Source organism: Dipteris shenzhenensis, chromosome 3 (assembly GCF_047967505.1).
Source record: "Dipteris shenzhenensis isolate YYH24624 ecotype China chromosome 3, Dip_SZ_1.0, whole genome shotgun sequence".
NCBI classification, from domain to species: domain Eukaryota; kingdom Viridiplantae; phylum Streptophyta; class Polypodiopsida; order Gleicheniales; family Dipteridaceae; genus Dipteris; species Dipteris shenzhenensis.
Window position 1 is genome coordinate 40,242,918 of NC_141598.1, and position 24,409 is coordinate 40,267,326.

The 24,409-nt window shown below is 42.9% G+C and overlaps 1 protein-coding gene across 1 annotated transcript in view; it reads right to left on the reverse strand.

Moving 5' to 3' along the window:
- Window positions 1–1,646: 1,646 nt before the first annotated feature.
- Window positions 1,647–24,409, reverse strand: part of LOC147903802 (ACT domain-containing protein ACR12-like) — a 30,103-nt gene continuing 7,340 nt past the window's right edge. Inside the window, exons 4-10 of the mRNA XM_087372586.1 lie at window positions 19,098–19,192; window positions 18,744–18,828; window positions 15,207–15,266; window positions 14,222–14,277; window positions 2,532–2,637; window positions 2,333–2,401; window positions 1,647–2,226 (exon numbers count right to left, since the gene is read on the reverse strand). Coding sequence (XP_087228712.1) covers window positions 2,164–2,226; window positions 2,333–2,401; window positions 2,532–2,637; window positions 14,222–14,277; window positions 15,207–15,266; window positions 18,744–18,828; window positions 19,098–19,192 — 534 coding nt within the window. The 3' untranslated portion in view covers window positions 1,647–2,163. The remainder of the gene's footprint in view (window positions 2,227–2,332; window positions 2,402–2,531; window positions 2,638–14,221; window positions 14,278–15,206; window positions 15,267–18,743; window positions 18,829–19,097; window positions 19,193–24,409) is intronic.

Sequence of the window (24,409 nt, forward strand, 5' to 3'; positions counted from 1 at the left end):
ATTTTTAAATGCAACATAGATGTGACCCTTTGAATTTAAGAAGCTAGTCTAACGTTTGCATTTGTTACAATCAAGTTTTCAAAAACATGGATAGAACCCACCATGAGAATACATTGGGGTGAAACAAAAATCATGGAGCAAGCATCCCCAATTAGCTTACTAGGGGAAGGTAGTCTCCAAGAGACAAACATTCTATTGAAGCACCAAAGGAATCTTGATTTGATTTCTGCTAAAAGTGTAGTACATTGTGAATTCCTAACCAATGAGATTACATTGGCAACAAAAGCATCTAAGGTCTCCTTAGTACATCGTGGGACAAATCGCTTTAAAAGTGTTAAAAGGACCCTAGAGGCCAACCATGCAAATGGAGCTTTCTTTGCTTCTCCAATACAAAATTCCTTGCTGGTGCTTAAGATAAAAGTTCATCTAAAGTGCAACCCCTTAGCATTCATTACGGTTCAATTTTGCAAGATTTAAGTTTCTTTTAAAAGAAATCCCACATCCCTACATGTGAGGCTTCTAAATCAACCCCTCTTCTCTAGAGGTGGGGTTAGAATTATGGTCCAATTTCACTCGGTTATGTACCAAATTGCAAAATTTGAGGTATACTTCATTCGAAGGCACATGTGCTTTTCCACGTAGATATGTTGTACTTTTGCAAGCTACCCTTTCTTTTCAAACATGAACTTCAAGATGTGGCCCTTCCACTCCCTCACTTGCTCTTGGATTAGCTTATTTGGATCTTTAGAAGATATCTTCATGACTATCTAGTCCCTTATGATGTAAGTGCATGAAATCCACGTTCCCAATGCATTTTTTGAGTTGTGTTCACAACATTACATGTCCATACAAGAATATTCCTCACTATGCTTGCATAGCTAGAAAAGTATAACGAGATGGATGGAGGTGTTTGCTCTCGGAGTGCGTCCGAAGAGGACAACAAAGCAAAGACGGACTATAGTGTTTTGATTCAAGGATTAGTTGAGGGACTATTAGTTGTGGAGAGGTGGTGAGGGTAAAAAAGAAGAGGGCAGCTACATGATTAAACAAAAGAGGACATGGAATTAAGGGCGAGAGTAGGACTTGACAGGATAAGTGAAGGTAAAAAGCACTGTATTGGTTGTTTTTTTTTGGGGAGAAGAGAGAAGGGGGGGGGGGGGGGACAATAAAATACAAGACAGCTCCCTTAATACTTTAAGTAGTAGTTGATCTAGTGCTCACACATGTAAGCCATGAGGTCGTGAGTTCAATTCCTAGTCTTGCGTAGCAAAGCTGGTGCGATACCTTTGGGGATGTTTCATCGCTATCTTGATCAACGGCTGGAATTGCACCATCAGGCCCAAAAAAATGGGTTAAAATTGGGTGCCATTACTTGCGAAGCTCTGAATTCTAGACTCTTGAAGCTCCCATGATTCAATCAGTCCTTCATAAAAACTGTCCTAACGAACTTGTAGAGCACAAATTTCCAACGTTTCAGACAATCAAGCAAATGCATGTGTGCATTGAGATGACCATAGTAATCTCTAGTTTTCTGTTGCAAGAACACAAAAAACAGAAGAGGCAATTTTATATACACGACTTTCCTTTCAAATTATTTCCTCCTAGGGGCAAAGTGTCATGTTGTACCATTTTCTTCCCATGTTTTCTTAAATGGTATACCAGGAATGTAGTTTTAGGCAATAAAGTGCCACATACTTATTAGGATAACTTTACAATTTTTAGGCTCCAATAACATGGTACTTTTACCTAAGATTCATTTGGGCCCCTAAGGTCCTTTTGAAAATGTCACATGGCATTTCCCACTATTACTACTGCAGGTTTTGTTACAAGATTCACATTACTCTCACTATGATCTTTCAGCTAGCTCTACATGACAAGCCTCTGTACTGAGCGATTTCAATAATTACCATCACCCTCAGGTTTGCAAACTCAAAAGTGAGATTTCTATTTTCAGTAATGTGAGCACAGCAAGCAACTTCTGAAGGCTTCCTCTTGTGAAGCACAAAAAAAATACAAGAGTCAGTGGTGTATCGAGATGGTGGGATCTGTAAGAGGTCCCATTCCATACCGTTGTTACGATTTCATCACCAGATTCAATCAATTCTCAGACAAAGCTGATTATTTATGCTAGCTAGACCTGAAAAGCCCCCTCTAAAAATAATCTTAATAGCTGTCATCATCAGTTTCTGGCCTGCGAAGATGGTACCTTAAACAGTTGGTCAATACCTGCAATATGTGGAATATATGTCTAATTACAGCAATAACAAAACAATTTACCTGTAAATTCCATGAGAACGTGAGCTTTTCAGAGAATAGCTCACGGAAAACATACCTCTCCCATTGATTTGCTGAGTGCTTGACCATGATAACTGACATGGAGTTTATCCTTAGCAACCAGACCCTGTTCAGTGTATGTGATCATAAAGGAATCAATAACAAACAAGTTCAATGCATGTACCTCACAAGATTTCACGCCAAAAGCAGCACAAGTATTATTGGATCAAGGAAACGACACGAGATCATGAACGAACCTCTGTGTCAAGCTCTGCCGATTCAACACTAACGTTGATATCGTTGAGAATCTGAACAATGTCCGTCAACAAGCCAGGTTTATCTGCTGTTTCGATGTAGAGTAAACTGCATCAGTCCCAACACAAAGTTCAGGCCTTCTATAACTGTCCCAATCAAAGAAGAATCAAACTGGTCAACAGGTCAATACAAGACTTGGCTCAAACAGATAACAGGTATAAACTAGTCAGTCATACTTGTTTGCATTTCACTGTCAGCCAACCTCATGATATTGATAGAGTGAAGGTATTGAGATGCAATGTCACTATCTCTGTCAATGTGTTCATACATTATTACTGTAGAACTGACACATGACATTAAGGGAGGGGTTATGTATATGATGTTATTTTCTCATCATGTAATAGTGTAACATAGTTTGCTGCAGGCTGGTGTCTATTATACGCGCACTTCTCTCCTGCCTCTGTTTTATCATGGCAGTAAAACAGTTACCACCTTCCCTTGGCTGGAGCTCATCATTCAACTACAGTTTGGCAAGAACTCCTGAGATGTTTTGTGTGGTTTGCTCGAGCCTGTCAATTTTTTTAAAAAAAGACTTGCATTCTTTGTTAAGATCCTTTTGTCATTGCAAAGAGTCTTCTGTTCATTTGCTGTGAGAAGAGAACGAAAGAAAGAAAGGTCTATTGACGTCTGCAACAGGCCAAAAAGACCTTTGAGAAAGCACTTTTAAAATAGGAAAACCAATGGTTCATCATTTTGTCTTTTTCATTGACGGTAACAAGAAAAAACAAGAATTTATTTCACAAGTTTGAAACAACACACATTTTAGAAATTTGAGTTGAAGTGTTCCTAGAGCATAAAGCAGGTAGAAGTATCAGAGGCTTTGAGAACTGACAAAGGCAGTGAACGCAGTTCTAATGAAATTCTGTTGGTTTTGTAGATGCAATGGAACCACGAGACAATGAACATGGCTATACATGTCACAGTGGAATCATAATCACCAGACACATCTTGAACCTTGAAGTGTTCTAGAGTTTCAAACGTGCTGCATTGGGAACGAGTTTGAAAAAAAGCATCTTATGTCGCATCGGCCCAAAAATGCTCATTGCTGAGGGCGTGAGACTTAGTGGAGGCCCACAGTCTGCCCAAGAATTCATTCCAATGGTTCACGTGACAAGTTTGAGAAGCAGATTTTGGGGGAAAAAAGGGGGGGGGAGTATGGCCGCAGAAGGACAACATGTTTGTCAGCCAAGAAAAGTATGCTAAAAGCTTACTGAAAGGTTTCACATGCGAAACAGCAAGTCACTTTTAGAATGCATGGAAACAAGGCTGAAATTGGAGGCTGATTTGGAGCAGCAAGATGTGGATGTCAATCCCTATAGGAGGAGAGTAGACAGTAACATTTATTTGATAAATACTAGGCCAACTATTTCTTATGTTGTCCATTGTGTCAATCCCAAAGCCAGCCACTAGAAGATAGTCAAGGAGATCCTCAGGTACATCATTGTAATATGCATTTCGGGACCTTTTATGGAAAATCCAAAACCTACAGCTGCAAGGGAATTGTGACAGTGATTCGGCAAGTAGCAAGTCTGGGAAATCCACCACTGGATACTCTTTTTCACAATGCAGAGGGAGTATTTTGGGTGAACAAAAAGCAGCACACAAGTGCTCTTTCTTCCACAAAACCAAATATATGGTCATGACTGCAGCAGCGTGTGCAGCACACAAGTGCTCTTTCTTCCAGCTATCTCACTTCAAAGATTGTTTGGTAATTTTGGCATAACATGGCAAGTTTGCACACCCATTGGCTGTGATAATCAGTCTTGCATTGTTTTGGCCAAGAACCTATGGATCATGCTAGAACCAAGCACAATGACTGCTTCATCAGAGAAGTGAATGATGCATGGGTCACTTGACCTATTGTTGACGATCCACGACATTTCCACCAATCCAATACCAAAGGAGTTGTTCTTTCTTTCCAAGCATCTCCCTCTTAAGTAGTCTCAATATCTTTGAGTCTCCATGGCATTACAACCATTTTGCATTATGGCAAGGAATGTTGGAATAATGCCATCGTCAGTTGTAGTCATTTTGTTGTGTGTGTGTCAAACAATAGGTTACTTTTGTAACTACTGTTCAAGGTCCTAAAGAAACGTGTGGTTTAGAATATGATGTCAACTGAGCTCAGGTTTTCTATATGTAACAAAAATTTTGAATCATATATGTATCAAGTGTCGCTCTAGGATTTAATCTTGGATAGGGTTTCTTACGAGCCCTACCTTTGTATGTATTTTCAAGCATATGCAATTCATTTCAACTTCGCTCTTCAACTATGTGCTCTCCTCTCTTTATTTCCCTTCACACCTCCTCATCACACTACCTCATCATTGTCGATCATGAAATGGAAAGACTAGCTAAGCTACTTGTGTAAAGGCTCATCAATGTTAATTCTCCATCATGGGCTGGATAAAGTGGACAAAGTGAATAAAGTAAAATACATTGTCAGATTTGCTGTTATCTGCAATGATATTCACTAGGTATAGACCGATTTGGGATTTTCTTGCATTTGCCCTTTGATTTGGTTATTCTGCCTCAACAAATTTTGGGTCTTTTACCCCCTGTGCACTCCACTTGGCACTGGGAAGTTGCATCACAAGGACCCTTCGCCACCATTTGTAAGCAGATTGTACTCAGATTAGTTTTGGATGGATTTGTAGGTATTTGCCCTTTCATTTGGACTTCTTTGCGGGACAGATTTTGCAGGACACCTTGTGCATTTGCTCATTGTTTGAGCAGCCACTATTGGCAGTCACGAGATTTACAGATTTGCCCTCTTTTTGGCACATCTGCCCTCTTTAGGATTTGGGGCTTTTGCCCTTACTGCCTTTCTCAGTTCTCTTATTGCCTGGTCCGACATTGTCCTCTTCATTTCACACACTCAGCTTGCAAGAATTTGGGGCTTTTGCTCCTGTCATCTTGCATTGGCTTTTGTGCATTGAGGACGTCATTTTCAGGTCCCTTGGAGCTGACTTGTCAGGGGGGATCTTTTCCTTTAACATACATTTGCAGATTTGCAGTCTCTCTTTGCAGGAATTCTTTGGAGACAGCCCGTTGCATTTCTTGCTCAGTGTTTGAGCAGCCCTTGTGACATTTACATTTGCAGAGCATTGCTGAGTTGACATTTTCAGACTTCGAGTCTACTCTTGAGCAGCCAGCTCATTGCATTTTACCCTTCAGGCTTTGAAATTTGCAGGGCAGCTTTATGCTTGGAGTGCTTTGACATTTGCAGCCATTGCAGTCACTTTTGCATCAAGTGGTAGCAGTTACTTGGAGTATTACTTTCAATGGACAGACATTTGCCAGGAACAGTCCGTCTTTGCATTTCTTTTGGGATATTGTGTGCATCTTTGCTCAGAGGTTGAGCAGGTCTATTTGGCATTGACACTTGCCGAGCTTTTGCTGTCATTTTTGGGTTGACACTTGCATATTGTTTGTCAGTTTTTTGGACAGCCTGCTCATTGCAGTGGTAGCCTTGAGGCTTTGACCTTTGTTGCACATTTTCCTTTTATTTTTGGGAATCTTCATTGCAATGGCAAACCATGAGTCATTTGGTATGCTTGCTACTGAAGATAAACTTTATCGGACCAACTATCCCATGTGGTCATACTTGGCACGCCACTTGTTGGTTTCCAAGAATTTCTGGGGTATTGTATCTAGATCAAAGACTAGGCATGTCTGCTGGTCGGGTTTACCCTGTATGGGATCGGCCAGTTCAGAGGGCGAGAGACTCTATATAACAGCCCCATTGGAGGCCCTGCAATGCTATTCATTGTGTGCCTGACAATTGACTGTCCATTGGAGCAGCAGGGATCAGGGTACCTTGTGCCTCATACACTGGCTGCAGACAGGAGCAGAAAGGCGGTCAAGGATCAGTACAAGAACAGTGCCTCACCATTAGCTGCACTGCGGAGGTCTAGCAAATCGGCATCTGAGAAGCCCACTGAAGCTCCATAGGAGCAGGCAGGCTGACAGAATTTTGGCGGGGCAAGAAACAGGTAGAAGACCGTTCTGAGGTGCCAGTGGTCTACATCTAGGCACTACGCTATCTGCTAGCTGGTGGCACACCGGGCACATCATTTGTATGAGAGCTTATCCATCTCTGGAGCAATACATGTTTATTGTTTCTACTCTACTGTGCATGGGTCGATATGTTTACATCTATGTGGACAAAGACAAAGAGAGAAATTTAAATTAAGCACTGTGTGTTTCCTGAGCTACATTTATATACACATTCTTCTGCCACGGGAGCGTTGGCTACAGTAAACAACCTTCATCTCTGTTTTCTAGCACACACTTCAAGCTAGTGGGCTATTGAACTGGAGATCAGAACTTTGCAAGATGGGTCAGTTAATTCTTCAGAGTCACGACTTGAACCAGTCTCTACCTGATGGAGGATCTCATAGTGGCCCGCTCACTAAGCAACATAGCGCACGGCCGAGAGCCCATCCGATGAGTGTTTATTTGACAGATGGTAGCATTCCACAGACACAATATCCCTTGCCTACTTCGTGAGTAGGGAGACAATTATACACTACGACAATTATCCAAGCATAGCCTGTCGAGTTTTCTGCGGGACCATATCTCAGAACTGTTGCGAGCATCACAGCTTGCAACATCTGCGTAAGCACGCTGGTGATGGGGGCGCAGCAGATCCAACTTGATTTCCAAGATGAATACTACGCATCGTGAGCATAGCCTGCAATATCTTCTATTTATTTACTAAACCAGGAATCCGTTGGTTTATAGATAATTACACTGGTTGTTGGCAGATGCTTCTGGGTATCCATATGCAGTGAAACCCAAAGAAGGCGGCGGCAAGGCAGCTAGTTTCTCTTTCTTAGCATCTCTTGTATTGGTTTTCGTAGCATATAACAAAATATTCTTGTTTCTTCTTGGCCTAATGCCAAACAAAAAGTCATCTCCCCGCTAACCGTCCCCAAAATAATCCCTTGCCCCCAAAGCCTTACGATGCTTTTTTATGAATTATATGTTAACTTTTCATGAGAAGTCGTTTAGTAATACTTGAGCTAAAACTTTCAGCTTCAAGTACTAATATTTGAAATCAGGAAATCAATCGTCAGTTGGAAAACCAACCCCACAAGGAAATTGAAGATATGGGAATTTTTTTAAATGACTATCAGGACAGCAAACTGCAGCTAGCACTACACTATGTTGGGGTAAAGGCAATTGCCACCCTTTAAAATGTTAACACCACTATGACTGTCTTAAGACAGTCATAGGGTGAATCCCTAATCCTAATAAAACCTATGAGTTTGTGGTGTGGCTCAACACTTTTTGACACACCCACACTTCTTGTGTCTCCCTCTCTCTGTCTCCTTTGTTCCACTCCCTCACTCTTTCCCTCACAAGTGGTATCAGAGCCTCTACCTCTCCCTCTCATTTCGGTCTACCCCTCCCTCTCCCCTCGGGCCTCGTGCCCTCAGCAGCTAGCAGGGCGGCAGCGCGCGCGAGCAGAGCGAGGCAGCAGCGAGCGGGGCAGCGCGAGCAGCCAGCGCGCAGGAGCGGCTGCTCACGCAGCCATAGCTGCAGCAGCAGCTAGCTGCGCGGGCGCAGCCAGCGCGCGCAGCGCGCAGCACCAGCTGCGTGCAGCCCGTCGACCGGCTGCAAGGCAGCAGCCGCGATAGGTACGGCCATCCGTACCGGCTGTACGGACGCCGTACAGGCAGCCGTACCGTACGGACGTGGCCGTACGGACGCCGCGACAAGCAGGTACAAGGCAAAATTTTTTGTTGGGGATCCGTGCCCTCGCAGGTACAGGGTACAGCAGGTACCCTGCGCAGGTACAGAAGGTACAGCAGGCACATATTTTTTTTTGGGGGAAGAAGGAAAAGAGAGCGCACTCTGCTCTGCATTTCCGGAATTTTTTGTTCAGTTCTAAAACTGTGTGTTTGAGGTACAGCAAGTACACTCGTGTCCCTCGTGCTTGAGGTGACTAGTGCCACAGTGTGTGGTGGTTGCACAGTTATTTTGTTTCGGGAAGGTCAGATGCCTTAATTTGCAGAGGGCTTTTATGCTTTTGCTGAGTGCAAATCTCAGTTTTCGGGTGACAATTTCAAAGGGCTTTTGCCTGGAAGTGTATGCAGTGTATGCCTTGAGGCAGTGTGGAGCCAGGGTGCCCACATTGGTCTTGTTTCCGCAGAGTACTCAGTGACATTTCTTGTAGGTCACATTCTGTGTACGACACTTTGAAAATCTCAGTTGAGCCACGCTTGGCCAGGGCGCATCGAGTTTACTCGGTCCCTAACTGTCCATCATTGACAGTGCTCAAAATATTTTCTCTTCAGTGTTTGTACGTTGGGATCTGTGTTGTTACTGTGTACATAGGGCCGTTTATGCATTACATTGTCAGGTGAAAGTGCCAGGAGAGCGCTGTATTTTGTATGCTACCTCAGTGTTGAGGTGTTTTTCACTGGTACAGGTGTCAAATCAAGGGGCTTTTGCCCAGATTTTGCTTGTGAGCACTTGAGTTACTGTTTGAGAACTTCAGATGCCTTTTATCCCCTTGGCAGAAGGGTGATTGTTTGGGATTTGTCCCATACTTTGTTGCAGGTTTGTGACAGGCTGAGGTGTTTGGAGCCTTTTTCAGTGGACAAAACAGTGTATGACAAGTGGTTTATGCATATAAAATCAGTGCAATACCTCATCTGAGGTGGGAGAAGTGTCCAGGACAGCAGTGTTTTGTGCTTCGTCAGATGATGATGCACTGATAAAGCACTTGTGGAACAGCTGCAGCATTCTGAAGTTACTGTTTTATGCCTATTTGAGCACGGGACAGTGTGTCAGAAGGTACAGTGACTGGAGGGAAAATTTTCTGTTTTGCTGCAGATTTTTTGACAGTAAAAAACAGCACTATTGTGAGTGCTCCTGGCTCTTGATAGAGCAGGTTTTCTGAGAAATCAGAATTTTATTTAGTCATTTTTGACTTACAGGGAGTCACGCACTTTCCTTATCTGATATGGCATCAGGGGGAAGTGAATCTTCAATACTAAACATAAAGAAATTGGAAGGGGCACACAATTATGCATTATGGGCAGAACAGTGTTTGAATGTACTTCTGCTAAAGAAGATTTCTAAGCCCATAAGGGTGAAGGGTGTCAAGCCATCTGGGATGGCAGATGATGAGTGGGAGGAGCTTGCTGCTATTATGCTTACTCTCACTGATTCTCTTGTGTTCAATGTTCAGGCTGAAAAGACCTCTTATGGCCTATGGCAGAGGCTAGAAGAGTTGTATGCCCAAAAGAGTTCAACCAGTAAGGTTTATTGGTTGAAGAAGCTTGTCGACCTTCGCATGAAGGAAGGTACAGCTATGACCTCACACTTGAGTGAGTTCAATGCCATCTTTACACAGCTTATTGCACAGGGATTGAACCTTGATGAGGAGTTCAAGGCTACTTTCTTGTTGTGTACCCTCCCTGAGAGTTGGGACACTTTCAAGACCACTCTGTCAAATTCAAATGTCACTCTTATGTATGCTGATGTGGAGAGCTCTCTCCTTATGGAGGAGATGAGCAGGAAGAATATTATGGGCAGCAAGTCTTCCAATGCTTTGCAGGTACAGGAAAGAGGTAGGACTCAACAGAAGGGGAGATCTCCTGGCAAGTCCAAATCCCGCAGTCAGTCCCGTGGCAAAAAGGATATTGAATGCTTTTATTGTGGCAAGAAGGGACATGTGAAGTCTAAGTGCTTCAAGTTTATACGGGATCAGAAAGCCAAGAAGGCTGAGACAAAGGATGCAGGCAGTGGAAGCAAAGGCAAAGGCAAGGCCAAGGCAGATGACTTGGATGCAGTGAATGTTGCAGCAGAGGACAGTGACAGTGACAGACATGATGTTTTATGCTCTTCTGTTGTAATTGCACATACATTGGTTGTTGATGGCCATGACATGCACACCTGGCTCTTGGATTCAGGTGCTTCTTTTCATGTTACTCCTCATAGGGAGTGGTTTACTTCCTACACAAGAACTCATGGAGTTGTTCACCTTGGGAACAACTATGCATGTCAGATTGCAGGGATTGGCAGTATACAGATAGTATTCCCTGATGGACGCATATTTATGCTTGATGGTGTTCGCCATGTGCTGCAAATCAAGAAAAATCTGATTAGCACTGGCTTGTTGGATGACAGTGGTTACCACACCACATTTGGGGATTCCAAATGGGTGATTACTGATGGCAAGGTTGTAGTGGCTGAGGGTTATAAGAGTGATACCTTGTACCCTCTTTATGTTTCCAGTGTAGGTAATCATGTTGTTGCCATAACCGAGCTGCCAAAGGTTTCATTGTGGCATAGCCGGTTGGGACACATGTCCGTTAAAGGAATGCAAGAACTGTCACGTTTGGGTTATCTGCCGTCTCTTTCATTTTCAGATTTGCCTACTTGTGATCATTGCATTTTTGGAAAGCATTCTATGACTCCTCATAAGAGGAGAACTCCCAAGAATAAAGCACCGCTTGATCTAGTGCACACTGATTTGTGTGAGATGCCACAGCTATCACTAGGGGGTGCAAAGTATTTCATTACTTTTATTGATGATCCCACACGCAAAGTGTGGGTCTATTTCTTGAAGCATAAGAGCGATGCCTTAGGTGCTTTCAAGAAGTTTGTCGCTCAGGTTGAGAATCGGACAGGACGCAGGCTGAAATGCCTCAGATCCGATAATGGGGGTGAGTATGTGTCACATGCTTTTGTACAGTTTTGCGAAGCTAAGGGCATTAAACAGGAACTCACAGCCCCTCATAATGCATCTCAAAATGGTGTGAGTGAGCGGATGAATCGAACTATTCAGGAGAAAGTTCGATGTATGTTGTCTTATGCTGCATTGCCCCATGGCTTTTGGGCAGAAGCCGTGCAAACAGTAGTTCACCTAATTAACAGGTCGCCGAACAAGGCTTTGGAGTTGAAAGTGCCAGAGGAGGTGTGGTCTGGCAAGCCACCTTCATATAAGCACTTACGTGTGTTTGGCTGCGAGTGCTTTGCTCATGTACGCAAAGAACTGCGCACCAAACTGTAACCAAAATCTTTCAGATGCATCTTTATGGGTTACGGTGACGAAGGTGAAATGGGGTACAGGTTATGGGATCCCGTCAAACGGAAGATTATACGCAGCAATGACGTCATCTTTAAAGAGGATAGTGTACACAAAGAACCCGTGCAACCTGTGGAATACAGGAGGGTTGTTTATGATGATGTCGGACAGCAAAGAATGCCCATTAATATGCAGCAGCAGGCTGCTGTAGATAACCCTGTTCAAGAGGGTATACAGGCTGAAAATCAGCCAGACAATTTTGCCAATGATGCACCACTGGATATGCTAGCAAATGCGCTGTAGAACAGCCAAATATGGTGGTACAACCACCCGTCGTGCATGACGAACAAGCTAGACACAGCAGCCTAATCCGGAACATTTTGTTAGGAGGAGCACCCGTGTACAACGGCCTCCTGACAGGTTTGTTCCAGGAGCCAATAATGTGGCTGATTTTATCATGCTGACAGATTGTGGTGAGCCTTCCAGCTTCAAGGAAGCTATGGGAAGAACAGAGAAAAGGAAGTGGGAGAAAGCCATGCAATCTGAAATGGACTCTCTACTTCAAAATGATACATGGGACTTGGTGCAGCTACCTGCAGGCAGAAAGGTTTTGCCATGCAAGTGGGTTTACAAAGTCAAAGTGGATTCAAATGCTTTACCGAGGTATAAGGCCAGATTGGTTGCCAACAAGGGATTTAAGCAGGAGAAGGGCATTGACTTTGATGAAATCTTTTCCCCTGTAGTCAAGATGACTACTTTGAGAGCAGTGTTAGCTCTTGTTGCTCATGAGGACATGGATTTATGTCAGATGGATGTGAAGACTGCTTTTCTTCACGGAGATCTCCATGATGAGATCTACATGAGTCAGCCAGAGGGATATGCTGTTAAAGGGAAAGAGCAGCTTGTGTGTAAGCTCAAGAGGAGCTTGTATGGACTCAAGCAGGCGCCAAGAGAATGGTACAAGAAGTTTGATGCCTTCATGCAGTCCCAAGGGTATCATAGGTGTGAGACCGATCACTGCTTGTACACCAAACGGGCAAAGGATGGCAGTTTGATGCTACTCATTCTATATGTGGATGACATGCTGATTGCCAGCAAATCTCAGCAGGAGATTAGTGCTTTGAAGAAGCAACTGCATAAGTCTTTTGACATGAAAGACTTGGGTGATGCAAACCATATTCTTGGTATGCGGATTATTCGTGACAGGTCCAAGGGACTTTTGTTTCCGTCACAAAAGGAGTACATTGACAAAGTACTGCAGAGGTTTAAAATGGAGGAGGGGAAGTCTATTAGTACCCCGTTGCCTCCACATTTAAAACTCAGCAGTAAGGACAGCCCCAGATCAGATGATGATAAGGCTGAGATGGCCAAGGTTTCGTATGCATCTGCAGTTGGTTCTTTGATGTATGCCATGGTTGCCACTCGTCCGGATATTGCTTTTGCGGTGGGAGTCATCAGCAGGTATATGGCAAATCCAGGCAAGCGGCACTGGGAAGCAGTGAAAGGCGTCTTGAGGTTTCTCAAGGGTACCAAAGACTTGTGCATATGCTATGGTAGGCAGGATGCATTGGTGCATGGTTTTACAGATTCAGACTATGCAGGAAATGCAGATAACCGGAAGTCTACTACCGGTTATATTTTTACATTTGCAGGAGGTGCTATATCATGGGTGTCTCGGTTGCAAAAATGCATTGCACTGTCAACCACTGAAGCTGAATATGTTGCAGCCACTGAGGCTTGCAAGGAAGCAATATGGCTTACTCGGCTGGTGGGAGATTTGGGCATTACAGGAGATATGCCAGTTTTGCATTGTGATAGTCAGAGTGCTATCATGTTGGCAAAGAATCCGGTCTTTCATCAGAAGACCAAGCAAATAGATGTGAAATACCATTTCATCAGGGAGGTACTTGAAGACAAGCGGCTTGAGCTTGTGAAGGTACATACTGATGATAATCCTGCAGATCTGCTCACTAAGAGCTTGCCTACAGAGCAGTTTGCACATTGTCACCACATCATGGGATTAGGATGAGACCATTCTTATTTTATGGTCTTGTATACAGTAACTGTATATTGCTGTAATTTTTATTCTTTTCTCCCCTTTAGGCACATTGGCCTTTAGGTGGGAGGTTGTTGGGGTAAAGGCACATTGCCACCCTTTAAAATGTTAAGACCACTATGACTGTCTTAAGACACTCATAGGGTGAATCCCTAATCCTAATAAAACCTATGAGTTTGTGGTGTGGCTCAACACTTTTTGACACACCCACACTTCTTGTGTCTCCCTCTCTCTGTCTCCTTTGTTCCACTCCCTCACTCTTTCCCTCACACACTATGCCATGCCTCCGCACATGTAGCTCACACCACGAGTATAAATATGTTGTATTCAAGAACACAATTATTTCTTTTCTTTCCCTGCTTTTCTCTTGACTGCAGCTTCCTATGAAGAGGCATGAGAGAGGAACATGTTCCTTCTTACAACATCTCATTCCCCTTTACTTTATACATTCTCCTACTAAAAAACTTGCCCAGTCTCTAACAAGCCAAATCACACTTCCACAAAACATAACAAGGGAATAAAGTACAGACCTCCTCTTTGGTCCATCGTCATCAATCCTGATGTGTGTTGCTATATCTACATCAAGCTGCAAAACACAAATCAGTAAAAACTCTTATGAAATAAACTCCAAATTCTGAGCTTGCAAGGCACATCCAGGCTATGACCGCACAGCATGAAGTCCTAGAAGAGCTCAGAATGTTGCACTTACACTTGTTCACCAGAAAATATAAAGACCCTTTCCAATGACGTTTTTTTAACAAAAGAACAGAAGTTAGTGCTAAGTAAAATGAAAAACCAAGTCCAAGGGAAAACAAGGCCCCAAACCTAATAATGGGAGTAGTCTCTGAAAAATGGTCATTTGATGAATCTGGGCAAGGATGATGAATATAAGGCTGTGTCATTACGATTGATAACAGGGCCCATCTCCACACGTTGTGGCAAGAAGCAAATACAAATAGCCTTCTAGCACAAATGGGACTTACAAAATGTGAAAATGTTTCATAAGATAACAAATCGGTACAATGCATGTCTTCATTAGACAAAATAGGACAAAAAAACTAGCAAAGGGTTACGGCTACTCGACTTGGAGCAATTAGAAGATATAAAAAGCGCTCAAGGCAAATTGGTCCATGAGAGGCTTTTTAAAAACAAGCGACCTATGTGCTGGATGGAGGAGCTTACACAAGATAACCCCCCGCTAAAAAAAAGGGAAGATAATCCTAAGACATTAAAGCATTGAAAAAAGAAGCATAGCAGCATCAAGGAAACACTTGCTTCAAAACAAAAAAAGTATCGCTTTCAAACAAAATACAATTAGCTGTTATTGTTTCAGAAAGAAGGGATTTTCATTTCAGAAAGCATGGATTTTCGTAAGGCATGGAAAGAATGAGCTGTTTTGCCAATTCACAAACAAAAGTATATGCATTAAATGAAAACTCCACATCAATAACACAAGCAAACACTCCATGCTTACAAGCACACTAGTTAATACATAGAGACGATCCACCAACTTACTTTTTTTTTAGGAGGGTTGACTCCCCAAGCTTCTCCCATAGCAAGTCTCTCGCTGGATTCCTGTTAAATAAACAATAATGTGAGAAAGGTATGTTGACATTCTAGATACAATTTTCCAAACATTTGTATACTCATACGCAATTAATGTGTGTTAGGGCGCGGGCAGGGGGCACGCAAGGGGAGGTCCTAAAGCATCGCTCTTGGCAAGTGGTCCGAAGATGCAGTGTGTTTATATCAAGGTAGACATTGTCATTGACCTTTTGAAAACAATGAATCCCAGGTAAAATTGGTTAAACTTAAAGGGAATTTGATTAGCTGAAGGCACATGGTAGGAGGAATGGAATGAAAAGAAATGGAAGAACTAGGAAGCAATGAAAGGAATGGAAAGTACAAAGAAATGATAATCAAAATACTCACATGATAGAAAAGCTTGATGTAGACCACTCTGGTGTGACACTTGACAAGTACAACACTATATAGTGTGACAATAGACTCTAGAAAGCCAAAGTGTACATGGGATAGCTCCCAATATGACATGTGGCATGTCTAGGACTCACTAGACTATCAAAACACACCTAGAACACTCACTTTGACTTCATATTCCAACACCCCCCCATGAAGGAAATGTGAGGGACTACTAGAATGGAGCAAAAAATAGAACATGACAATGATGGAGTCTATTGCTCTGTGCACCCCAAGTAGCTCATAGGCTCAAATGAAGCATGGCTACCCGACCAACACATCGGTGCACCAACATCCTAGAACTTGGCTAGGCTTGATAAAGAGACCCATCAAAGCCAATAGAAAGGCTCCCACAATACATCCAATCATTTAAGACCTATAATATAGGTCTATTGTAGCATGAAAAATTAGAGCCGATTGTATAATAACACAAGTTACTTTAATCATTTTACAATTCTCCGCTGCTGCAGGAGTGCTGGCCATAGCAAGCAACCTCTATCTCTGTTTTCTAAACAAGGATTCTCAGAATAGCGAGAATGTTACGTTTGAAAATGGGATTAGAAAGCAATATGCAATCGGTAATGGATTGTTATTCCAAAAGGAAAAGGTATGTGTACTTGATAGGAATGACATAAATGAATGTCAGGACAATCCTAGTGGAGGTTATCTTAGTCTACAAAAGACATATGACTTGGTCAATTTAAGTGCAGCAAAGGCACAACAGTACGCCCAGCAGACCCAGGAGGTGAGCATGCGGAAGGGAAGCTAATAGAAAGCTTTGAGCTCCTCCTGCAGCCACTAAAGAGCTCATTTGAGAGGCATGCACAAGAAGGAGAGAGTAGAAGCTCCAAAAGAGGCAAGGGACTCTTGAAAGGGTGGAGGCAAGAAGAAACAAAGGAAAAGCTTCTCCTGTGATAAGCCTAGACACATAGCAAAAGGTTGCAGATTGAAGAAGGCAAATTAACAGCAAAAGGAAGACCAGCTCTAGAAGGAAGAACCAAAAGCTAGTGTTGTAGTCATAGAGAAGCCATGAAGTTGATAAGGTCAGTTGTCAAAGTAGTTGCAAAATGTTGAAGATCCAAATAGCAGACTTTGTCAAAAACTTTGCATCTAGATGAAAGACCCACAAGAGGAAAATATGGATGGTATCTTGGAAGACTCAAGATCGAATCTGAGTGTTGCTCCCGGAAACATTGATCTGGAAACAGTTACTCAACATTGGCGGAGGGGATCTAACTACTAGGATCTCTCTACATGAGGGTCAACGGGGAGATTCACAAAGAAATCTGTCCAATAGTCGCTATTACTTGGGAGGCGATATGATGTAGTACGGATGACATGTAGAGTGGACAATGTGGAGTCGTTTCCATATTCCATGGACCAGGCCCTCAAAGAGTTACTGGACCCATAACCTTCTCTATTTCAAACTAAGCTTCAATAACTAAATCGCAGCTCTTCTAGGTAATTCGTCTTTAGATATCACTTCAACAGGTGGCTGGAAGTTGGATCGCAGCAATAGAATTCAATTTGCAACACTTGAGAACAATTTGTATTTCAATAACAGCTTCGTTTGGTGGCTGGAAACTCTGGGTTAGCAAAGAAAACTTCAATAGGGAGCTGGAATTGAATTGCAAGAGAAGGAGAGGGAGAGAGAAGACAAAACACCACACTAGGGGCCAAAAATAAGGGCTGCCCCCTTGAAAGATCTTTATTGCCCCAAAGGTCTTTATTGCAATAGAATAACTGAGTACAAATAGCTCACGGAGGAGCATGAAGCTGAATACTATTCACAACTTCTCTAGTGAGCAAAAAGGCTCTCAATTTATAGACTGGGGTTGGCAGCCAAAAAATTGTATGCTTTCTAAAAGCTGCCACCTGCTTTCTAAAAGTCAGGGCTTTCTGGCCTAGAATAGGCGAGCTTTTCCCAAAGCTGGGTTTTTAGAACTTTTTCTATAAAGTAGGTGTTGAGCTTGTTTTTGCTCTAGTGGGCCCTTTTTTAAAGTTGGGCGCCACTTGTCTTGGTGCTTTTCCCCTTAAAAAGTGGGGAATATAGGACTCCCCAAGGTCCTACACATTCAATAAAAAATATCCAACATTTTAACCCATTAGAGGTTAGCAATGTATGAATTCTAGCTCTTGGACTTAATGCGCAAAGCAAAGGAAAAATGAAAGTTGTTCTAGTTAACCAAAGTCAACTTTCTTTGACCGGTGCCAATAAAAAGATTTCTCTTTATTTCTTGGGATAAGTACAAATTTGGAACAGGACCAAACTTAGAGGACACCTTCAAAGCTCCCAAATAAGAGAAGCATGGTGCAGAAGGGAAGCTGAAGTTTTAGGCTAAGTGACCTCTGATCTAGCATTTTGGAGCAGCATCCTGTTGTATACACTTTTGTATTCATGTTTTGGTGCCTTCACTAGACATTTCTATTTAGTTATTGGTTGCCATATCTTGCTGTCTACTTCAAATCTGTGTGTATACATCCTAAGAAGGATCTAGGATTCCCACGCGCGATCTCGTGGACGATTTATTTTCCACTGCATATTCTAACCGGTGCTATGGCTATATCAATTGCTATTTGCATCACATGAAGTGACCACAAGTAGGTTGTGTAACAAAACAGTTTATTGAGTGCAAAACTTAAATTCTCAGCACGTATCCCCTTTAGAAAACAGGATTTCATGACCCTCCCCCCCAAAAACCAAAAAACAAGGCACAATTCAAAACCATATGTAGCTAAGACAGCTTCTTTAGCCTTTCAAACCTCATCATTAACCCCCAAATATGCTATTATAGAAATACATCAAAAACATAGTCATCAATTTTCACGAGTATTATGGTTGCTACAGGAACCATTTGACCTTAAATATTGCTACCGAAACACCAAGTTCACCAGTAAAACAATTAGGAAAAACCATTTTTGCAAGTGCTAACAAAAAGCACAAAAGGTGCTAAAAAGATATATGTCGGTATTGCCATTGCTATTCTGAAGGCATGGTCACTTACATGCAGCACAATGTTACCAACATTATTCCTCACGTGACTACGTTATGAAACATTGATACAAGAATCTTACAGGATGGTACTGTAGAAGATTCCGAATAATAGTAAGGCGTACTGCCTCAATCAATTCAGGATTTTCGACCTTCCGTCCTGTATCACTTTAAAAAATTAAAGAGAAAGCAGCCAATTAGTCCAATATTACACTACCAATACCTCAAGGCAGAACGCAGGGCCAGCAACTAGTGCCAAAAAAACAAAAATAATATGATAGAATATCTTAGTGACCCATGCAAAAAGAACAGAATCAAACCTACTTTATCTGCATGATCAAATGATTACATTCCCCTACACAAGACAAACTGAGTACGAAGAGTTCGAATGCAATGGAAAACCAGTCATCACCAGTGTGTCAGATTTGCACACTTACGCTCTTGTAATGAAAAACCGAGTCCGGATAACTGAAGCATCCTTTGTAACACTCCCTTTCACAACATCCAGACCTAAATCTTTCAATGCTTTCATCTGCAGCAAATAATTTCCTGGTTTCAAGTTAAAAAACTTCTATTGATCATAGTGTGAAGTTAGTTTCATTCAACATTTCTACAAACCATGGAAAACCTCACACACATGGACTGATAATGAGTATCTATTCTTATGGTATAACTTTTACATTAGCAAACCCAATTTACAGGCTGTCCAATCACTGCGGCGCAAGGCAATCAATACAGGTACAAAAGTAGTATGCAGTATCCTTGTTTGATATCTAGCTATAGATATAGACATCAACAGTTAAGAGCCATTTATCCTTTTTGTTCAAAAAAGCATTCAGCACTAATACAAACGAATACAAACCAGAGATAGGTCCGTTGCTTGAAAACTATTGTGCGAGTTATAGAATACTAACAAAGTTTGTGTCTTAGTATGCCTGAGAAATGTAGTGCAAGGAAACTTGTAACCTTGGAGCTAGAGGGGTGCTACCACAATTCTATATGGAGCAGCCACTAGGTTATGTTCATGCTGTTCATCCTGAGTTTGTTTGCAGGTTGAAGAAAGCCTTGTATGGCTTGAAACAAGCACCCAGAGCATGGTCTGACAAGATAGGATAGTATCTTGTCACTATTGGCTTTCAGATTTCCAAGGCAGATTTCTCACTTTCTATGAGAAAAACAGAGAAAGGTATTATGCTGGTTGTCATTTATGTTGATGATTTGATCATCACAGGTGATAGTGATGAAGATATATCCTTCATGTGAGAATGCTATTGAAGCAGAGCTCACACGGTGTGGTGTGGAGTGTGGAATCACAAACTTCTTAACTTAATGTGCATAGAATAGATGTGTAGACTCATCAATAGACAATTAACCAGCCAGATAGAGAAACCACCAAAATAATATATTTCCGTCCAAAGCTATGGACACAATACAAAAGAGAGAGATCCAGAGTCCCACCAATGGTGTGGTCCTTTGATCTTACCACAAGGTACTCCTATCTGCTGGGTATCTCTAGACTCGAGCCCATGTGCTCCACCTCGAGCGTAAGTAGACTTTCCGTCCAAAGATCTTCTCCACCTTGCTGTTTGGAAACCAGCCTCGATGGGCTGCCACTCCAGCTCAGTCTGCAGCTCCTTCAAGATCACCTTCACCTCCTATAGATAGGACCAAGGCTAGCCTTCTTGCTGCTCCTATCTGCTTTCAGAGGGCTGCTTTATAGGCCCAAGGGGCCCTGAAATGGACCGACCTAGTAGGGCCGACCCCTAGGTCTGTTTGGACCGACCAGTCTGCGCCCCCCCCCCCCCCCCCCAAGTCTGTAAACTGACCTGGTTGGGGGCTGTTCCTCAGACTTGCCTGGCCACGTGGCAGCCTGCCATAGGCGCAGGCCTCTGCCCTCCTGTTGGCCCTGTTCCAGCCTTGTTACAGGCTCCATACAAGGCCCAAAGGCCCTGCCATACAGGCGCCTTTGGCCACTGCAGATCCCGCCCTCTGTCAGGCTTCCAGCAGCCCTTTTCCAGATCCAATAAGCCTCCGTACAGCCCCGTACAGTGGGGCCGTACCCTGCTGATGTCAACGTGCCCTTCGCGGGGCCCTGTTGCAGGCCATACGCCTGCCATGAAGCTTTGTCTTGTCAGGCCAGATCCAGAGCTACATTCCCCCGCCATCTTTCCTGCACAAGGTCTTCTTTGTGCTGCCCATGTAGCAGCCTAATCATGCCTTGGTCTACCTCCCCCATGCTCTCCTCATTTGGGGGCTTATAGATGGGGAGGTGACCTTTCCAACAGAGGGGTCACTGGGCCACCTGACTTTCAACAAGTTCTGGAGGCATAACATATTTGCACCAACTCTTGATTGGGTCTGGGATAGTCCTAAGTCGTGAGGTATATCAACAGGCATCTTATTATTTTGGTAGTTCCTGTTTTCTTTCAAGCTCCTATGGCTCTCATATATCCCTCTCCTAGGATCATATATCCCTCTCCTAGGATCTAGAGCATTGATCTTTCAATCTCCCATTAAGCTCATGTATATTGAATTTGGTGGTTTTGATCGTTACTTCAATGTTCCCTGCAAACCTCTATTGATGTTCCCATTACATGTTGTGACATAAAAGGATTCTTTTGTTCTTAATGGAGGCAAATTGAAATCCTTGATGGAGAACCAGAGATTCTCCCCTTGTATTTTTACTGAAGGTCAACCATAGAATCTCCCCTTGTTTCACCTCTTGTGATGTTGAGCTTGATTGGCCCCTGAACCATATGATTGTTGTGCCATGTGCAAGACCTTGAAACATCAAGTATAGTCTGATCAAATATCAATGCACCATGCTTGGGCATGCTTGTAAAAGAATGAAAAGAAATGCTTTTCCTACTATGTAAGTTAGGTTAATGAGAACTAGGTCTAGCATTTGAGGGTGGACCCCCCTGTTTGGGGTTATGGGCATTAGTGACCCGCAAGAGTGATGACCTCTCTTTGAGAGGGACATCAGGAAACCACAAGATTATCAGTTTAGATCTCAGAACTCAGCATGCCACAGCTCTCAGCTAGTCTCCCGATTATATATGATTTTGTTCAAGCTATTGAGCTCTGTAGTGTTATCAGATTATCAGCTTATCAGCTTATCAGTTTATCAGGTTTTTCGTTTCCCAGTTTAGCATTATTAGCACTAAGCAAGGGCTAAGTAGCATGCCATCCTTTTGGTGTACTTAGTACCTTGTCCCATAGGCCCGTGAGGTCTTCCGCGGACGTACATACATCTCTCTCTCTCTCTCTCTCTCTCTCTCTCTCTCTCTCTCTCTCCATTTCTGTTCAGATCCACTACACTTCTCGCATGGTATGAGAACCACGGTTGGCTAGGGACCCATGAGGTGGAGGGAGTGTTGAGCCAGCAAACTAGAGGAGGTTTAGGGCTGCTGTTCGGAGGTGTTTGTGAGGAGGAGGTGTGAACCATACAGGTGCCAAGAAAGGCGTGGTTTCTTTGAAGGGTCATCTCAAATTCAAAAGGAGGAGTTTGGGACAGCGAAGGTGTGAAGATACTTAGGCCCCAAGCCTCTTCATCATATTCTTCAACCCTCTCCTCTCCTTTCTCTGTCACTCCTCTTCTCTATCTTCTTTCCCATCCACACTCTCTTCTAGTTTGATTCTCTCTTCACTCCGACATGTCTGAGCAAGGCAAAATTTTGATTTTGCCCACCTTCCCAATCGACCATCAATTGAATGGCCCCAATTATGGTGTCTGGAGAGTCATAATGGAGTTTGTGCGACAGCCGTATGATTTGGCGGACTTCACATTGGTGGGAGTTGACAGGCCTAATCCCCTTGCGACCAACCTAGGGATCCTTCAGCACATGGAGGCCGAGAACCTGTCTCAAATGTAGGACCTTGTCAATGCGAGGATAAGGTCGTTCATGTTCCTAAACTATACTCCTCATGTGATTAATCACGTGCAGCATATGACGGTGGCCAAAAGTATGTGGAAGCATTTGGCGTCCTTTCACAATCGAACCAATCCCATGAAGAGGGTCTCTTTGGAAGTCCATATGAGTTTGTTGGATCCCACAAAGTGTTCAAGATGCGGGAGCACATCAATAAGTTGCACGAACTTCAGCAAGAGATTCTCCACGCAAGGAAGCGGATATCATCCGAGGACATGGCCATAACATTGCTGTCCCAACTATCTTCTCGGTACATTGCATTCTATTCGTCCTTGATAACCAATGGAAGGATGAATCCGTTGACCTAGTCCCAATGGTGCTCGACCAAGAGAAGAGATTTATAGAACATATCTATGACAATCGCTTTGAGACTTTGTCAGCTGAGCAAAAGGGACGAAAAAATATGAACCTGAGGAAAGGGAAGCACTCAAGGCCTCACATACATGTCACCGTTGTGGTCAGAAAGGTCATTATTGGCGGCAGTATCCTCAAAGGATTAGTGCAACAGATCCCAAAGGCATAAACTCTCTCTCTGTCTTCTGCACCTACACAACCAAGTGCCCAGCCAGCCAAGCACAGCCAAACAGTTGTAGAAAAGACAAAGACAGCCAAACTCTGGCACAACGAAACCCTTCCAAGACAGTTCGTCCCAATTTGTAGCCACCCCGGCCACTACCCAACAGCATAAATCATCCTTTCCCTGCCTGGAAACAATACCAAACGCAATAACCATCCCACAACCAGTTCGAGAACGGCAAAAGCAGGCAAAAACCAGCCTTCCTTTGCCAGGAATCCTCAGAAAACAAGTCGTTTGGTTTGAAAAACCCTGAATCCAGCAAGGAACTGATGATTCAACCCTGGAACAACCCGAAAGCAACACAAGGCAGGTTGCCTCACCTGGAAAAGGCCCAAAATCAGCAGCAGTTGGCAAAAATCACCCAGAATCATGCTTCTTGCAGCCTACCTACAACCCGGAAAGCAACAAAAATGAACTGATCTGGAGGCTCTTGGCACAAAAACGAATTTCGTTTTTGATCTTCTGGCAGCCCACAGACTGCCCTGGTCGTCAAAAATCAGCAAGGCGATGTGATAGCATTGGTAACGAAACGTTTCGAAACTTGCAACACATTTCGAAACATTTCACGGAGTACCCTTACATGTACTAACCTAAATCAAAGATATTAATATTTCAGTAAACTTTAGTTAAAAGTTTGAAATTTAAACTTTGTAATCTAGATTCTAGTGTCTATATTACTAATTTCTAAAGTTCAAAGCTCACACTCTAACTTAAATTGTCTCTAGTCTTCTGTAACAATTAGCTAGTAACAACTTACAAACTAGAGTACTTCCAAAATCATTGGGCACTATAGGCATTGTATGAAGGCATTTTGTGATTTTTTGGCTTAGTTTGCATAGTTTCAGCATACTAGATGTATGCAGGGCATAAAATTTGCATTTATTAAGACCCAAATATACAAACTGAATTTTTGAAACGCCCCTATTTTTTTGAAACCTTTCAAAACGTTTTGAAACGTTTCACATTTCTAAGTATTGAAACGTTTCTTTGAACTATGTGTGATAGAATAGCCCTAGAGCACTTTCCCAACCTGTGACTTGCCTCTCCCTGTTCTTCTGTTGTCCATAAAACAGCCCTGAAAGCAAATTTTGACTTTTATGCTTTATTTTTTGCCTCCTGCATGCCAAACAGGTGTCCTATGCTGATTTTAGAGTCCCGTGCCAAAAATAGCAATTTTTTATTGCACCACTCTTTTGCCCCTCTGTTGCACACATTGGTCCTAGGAATTAATTACCCAGTA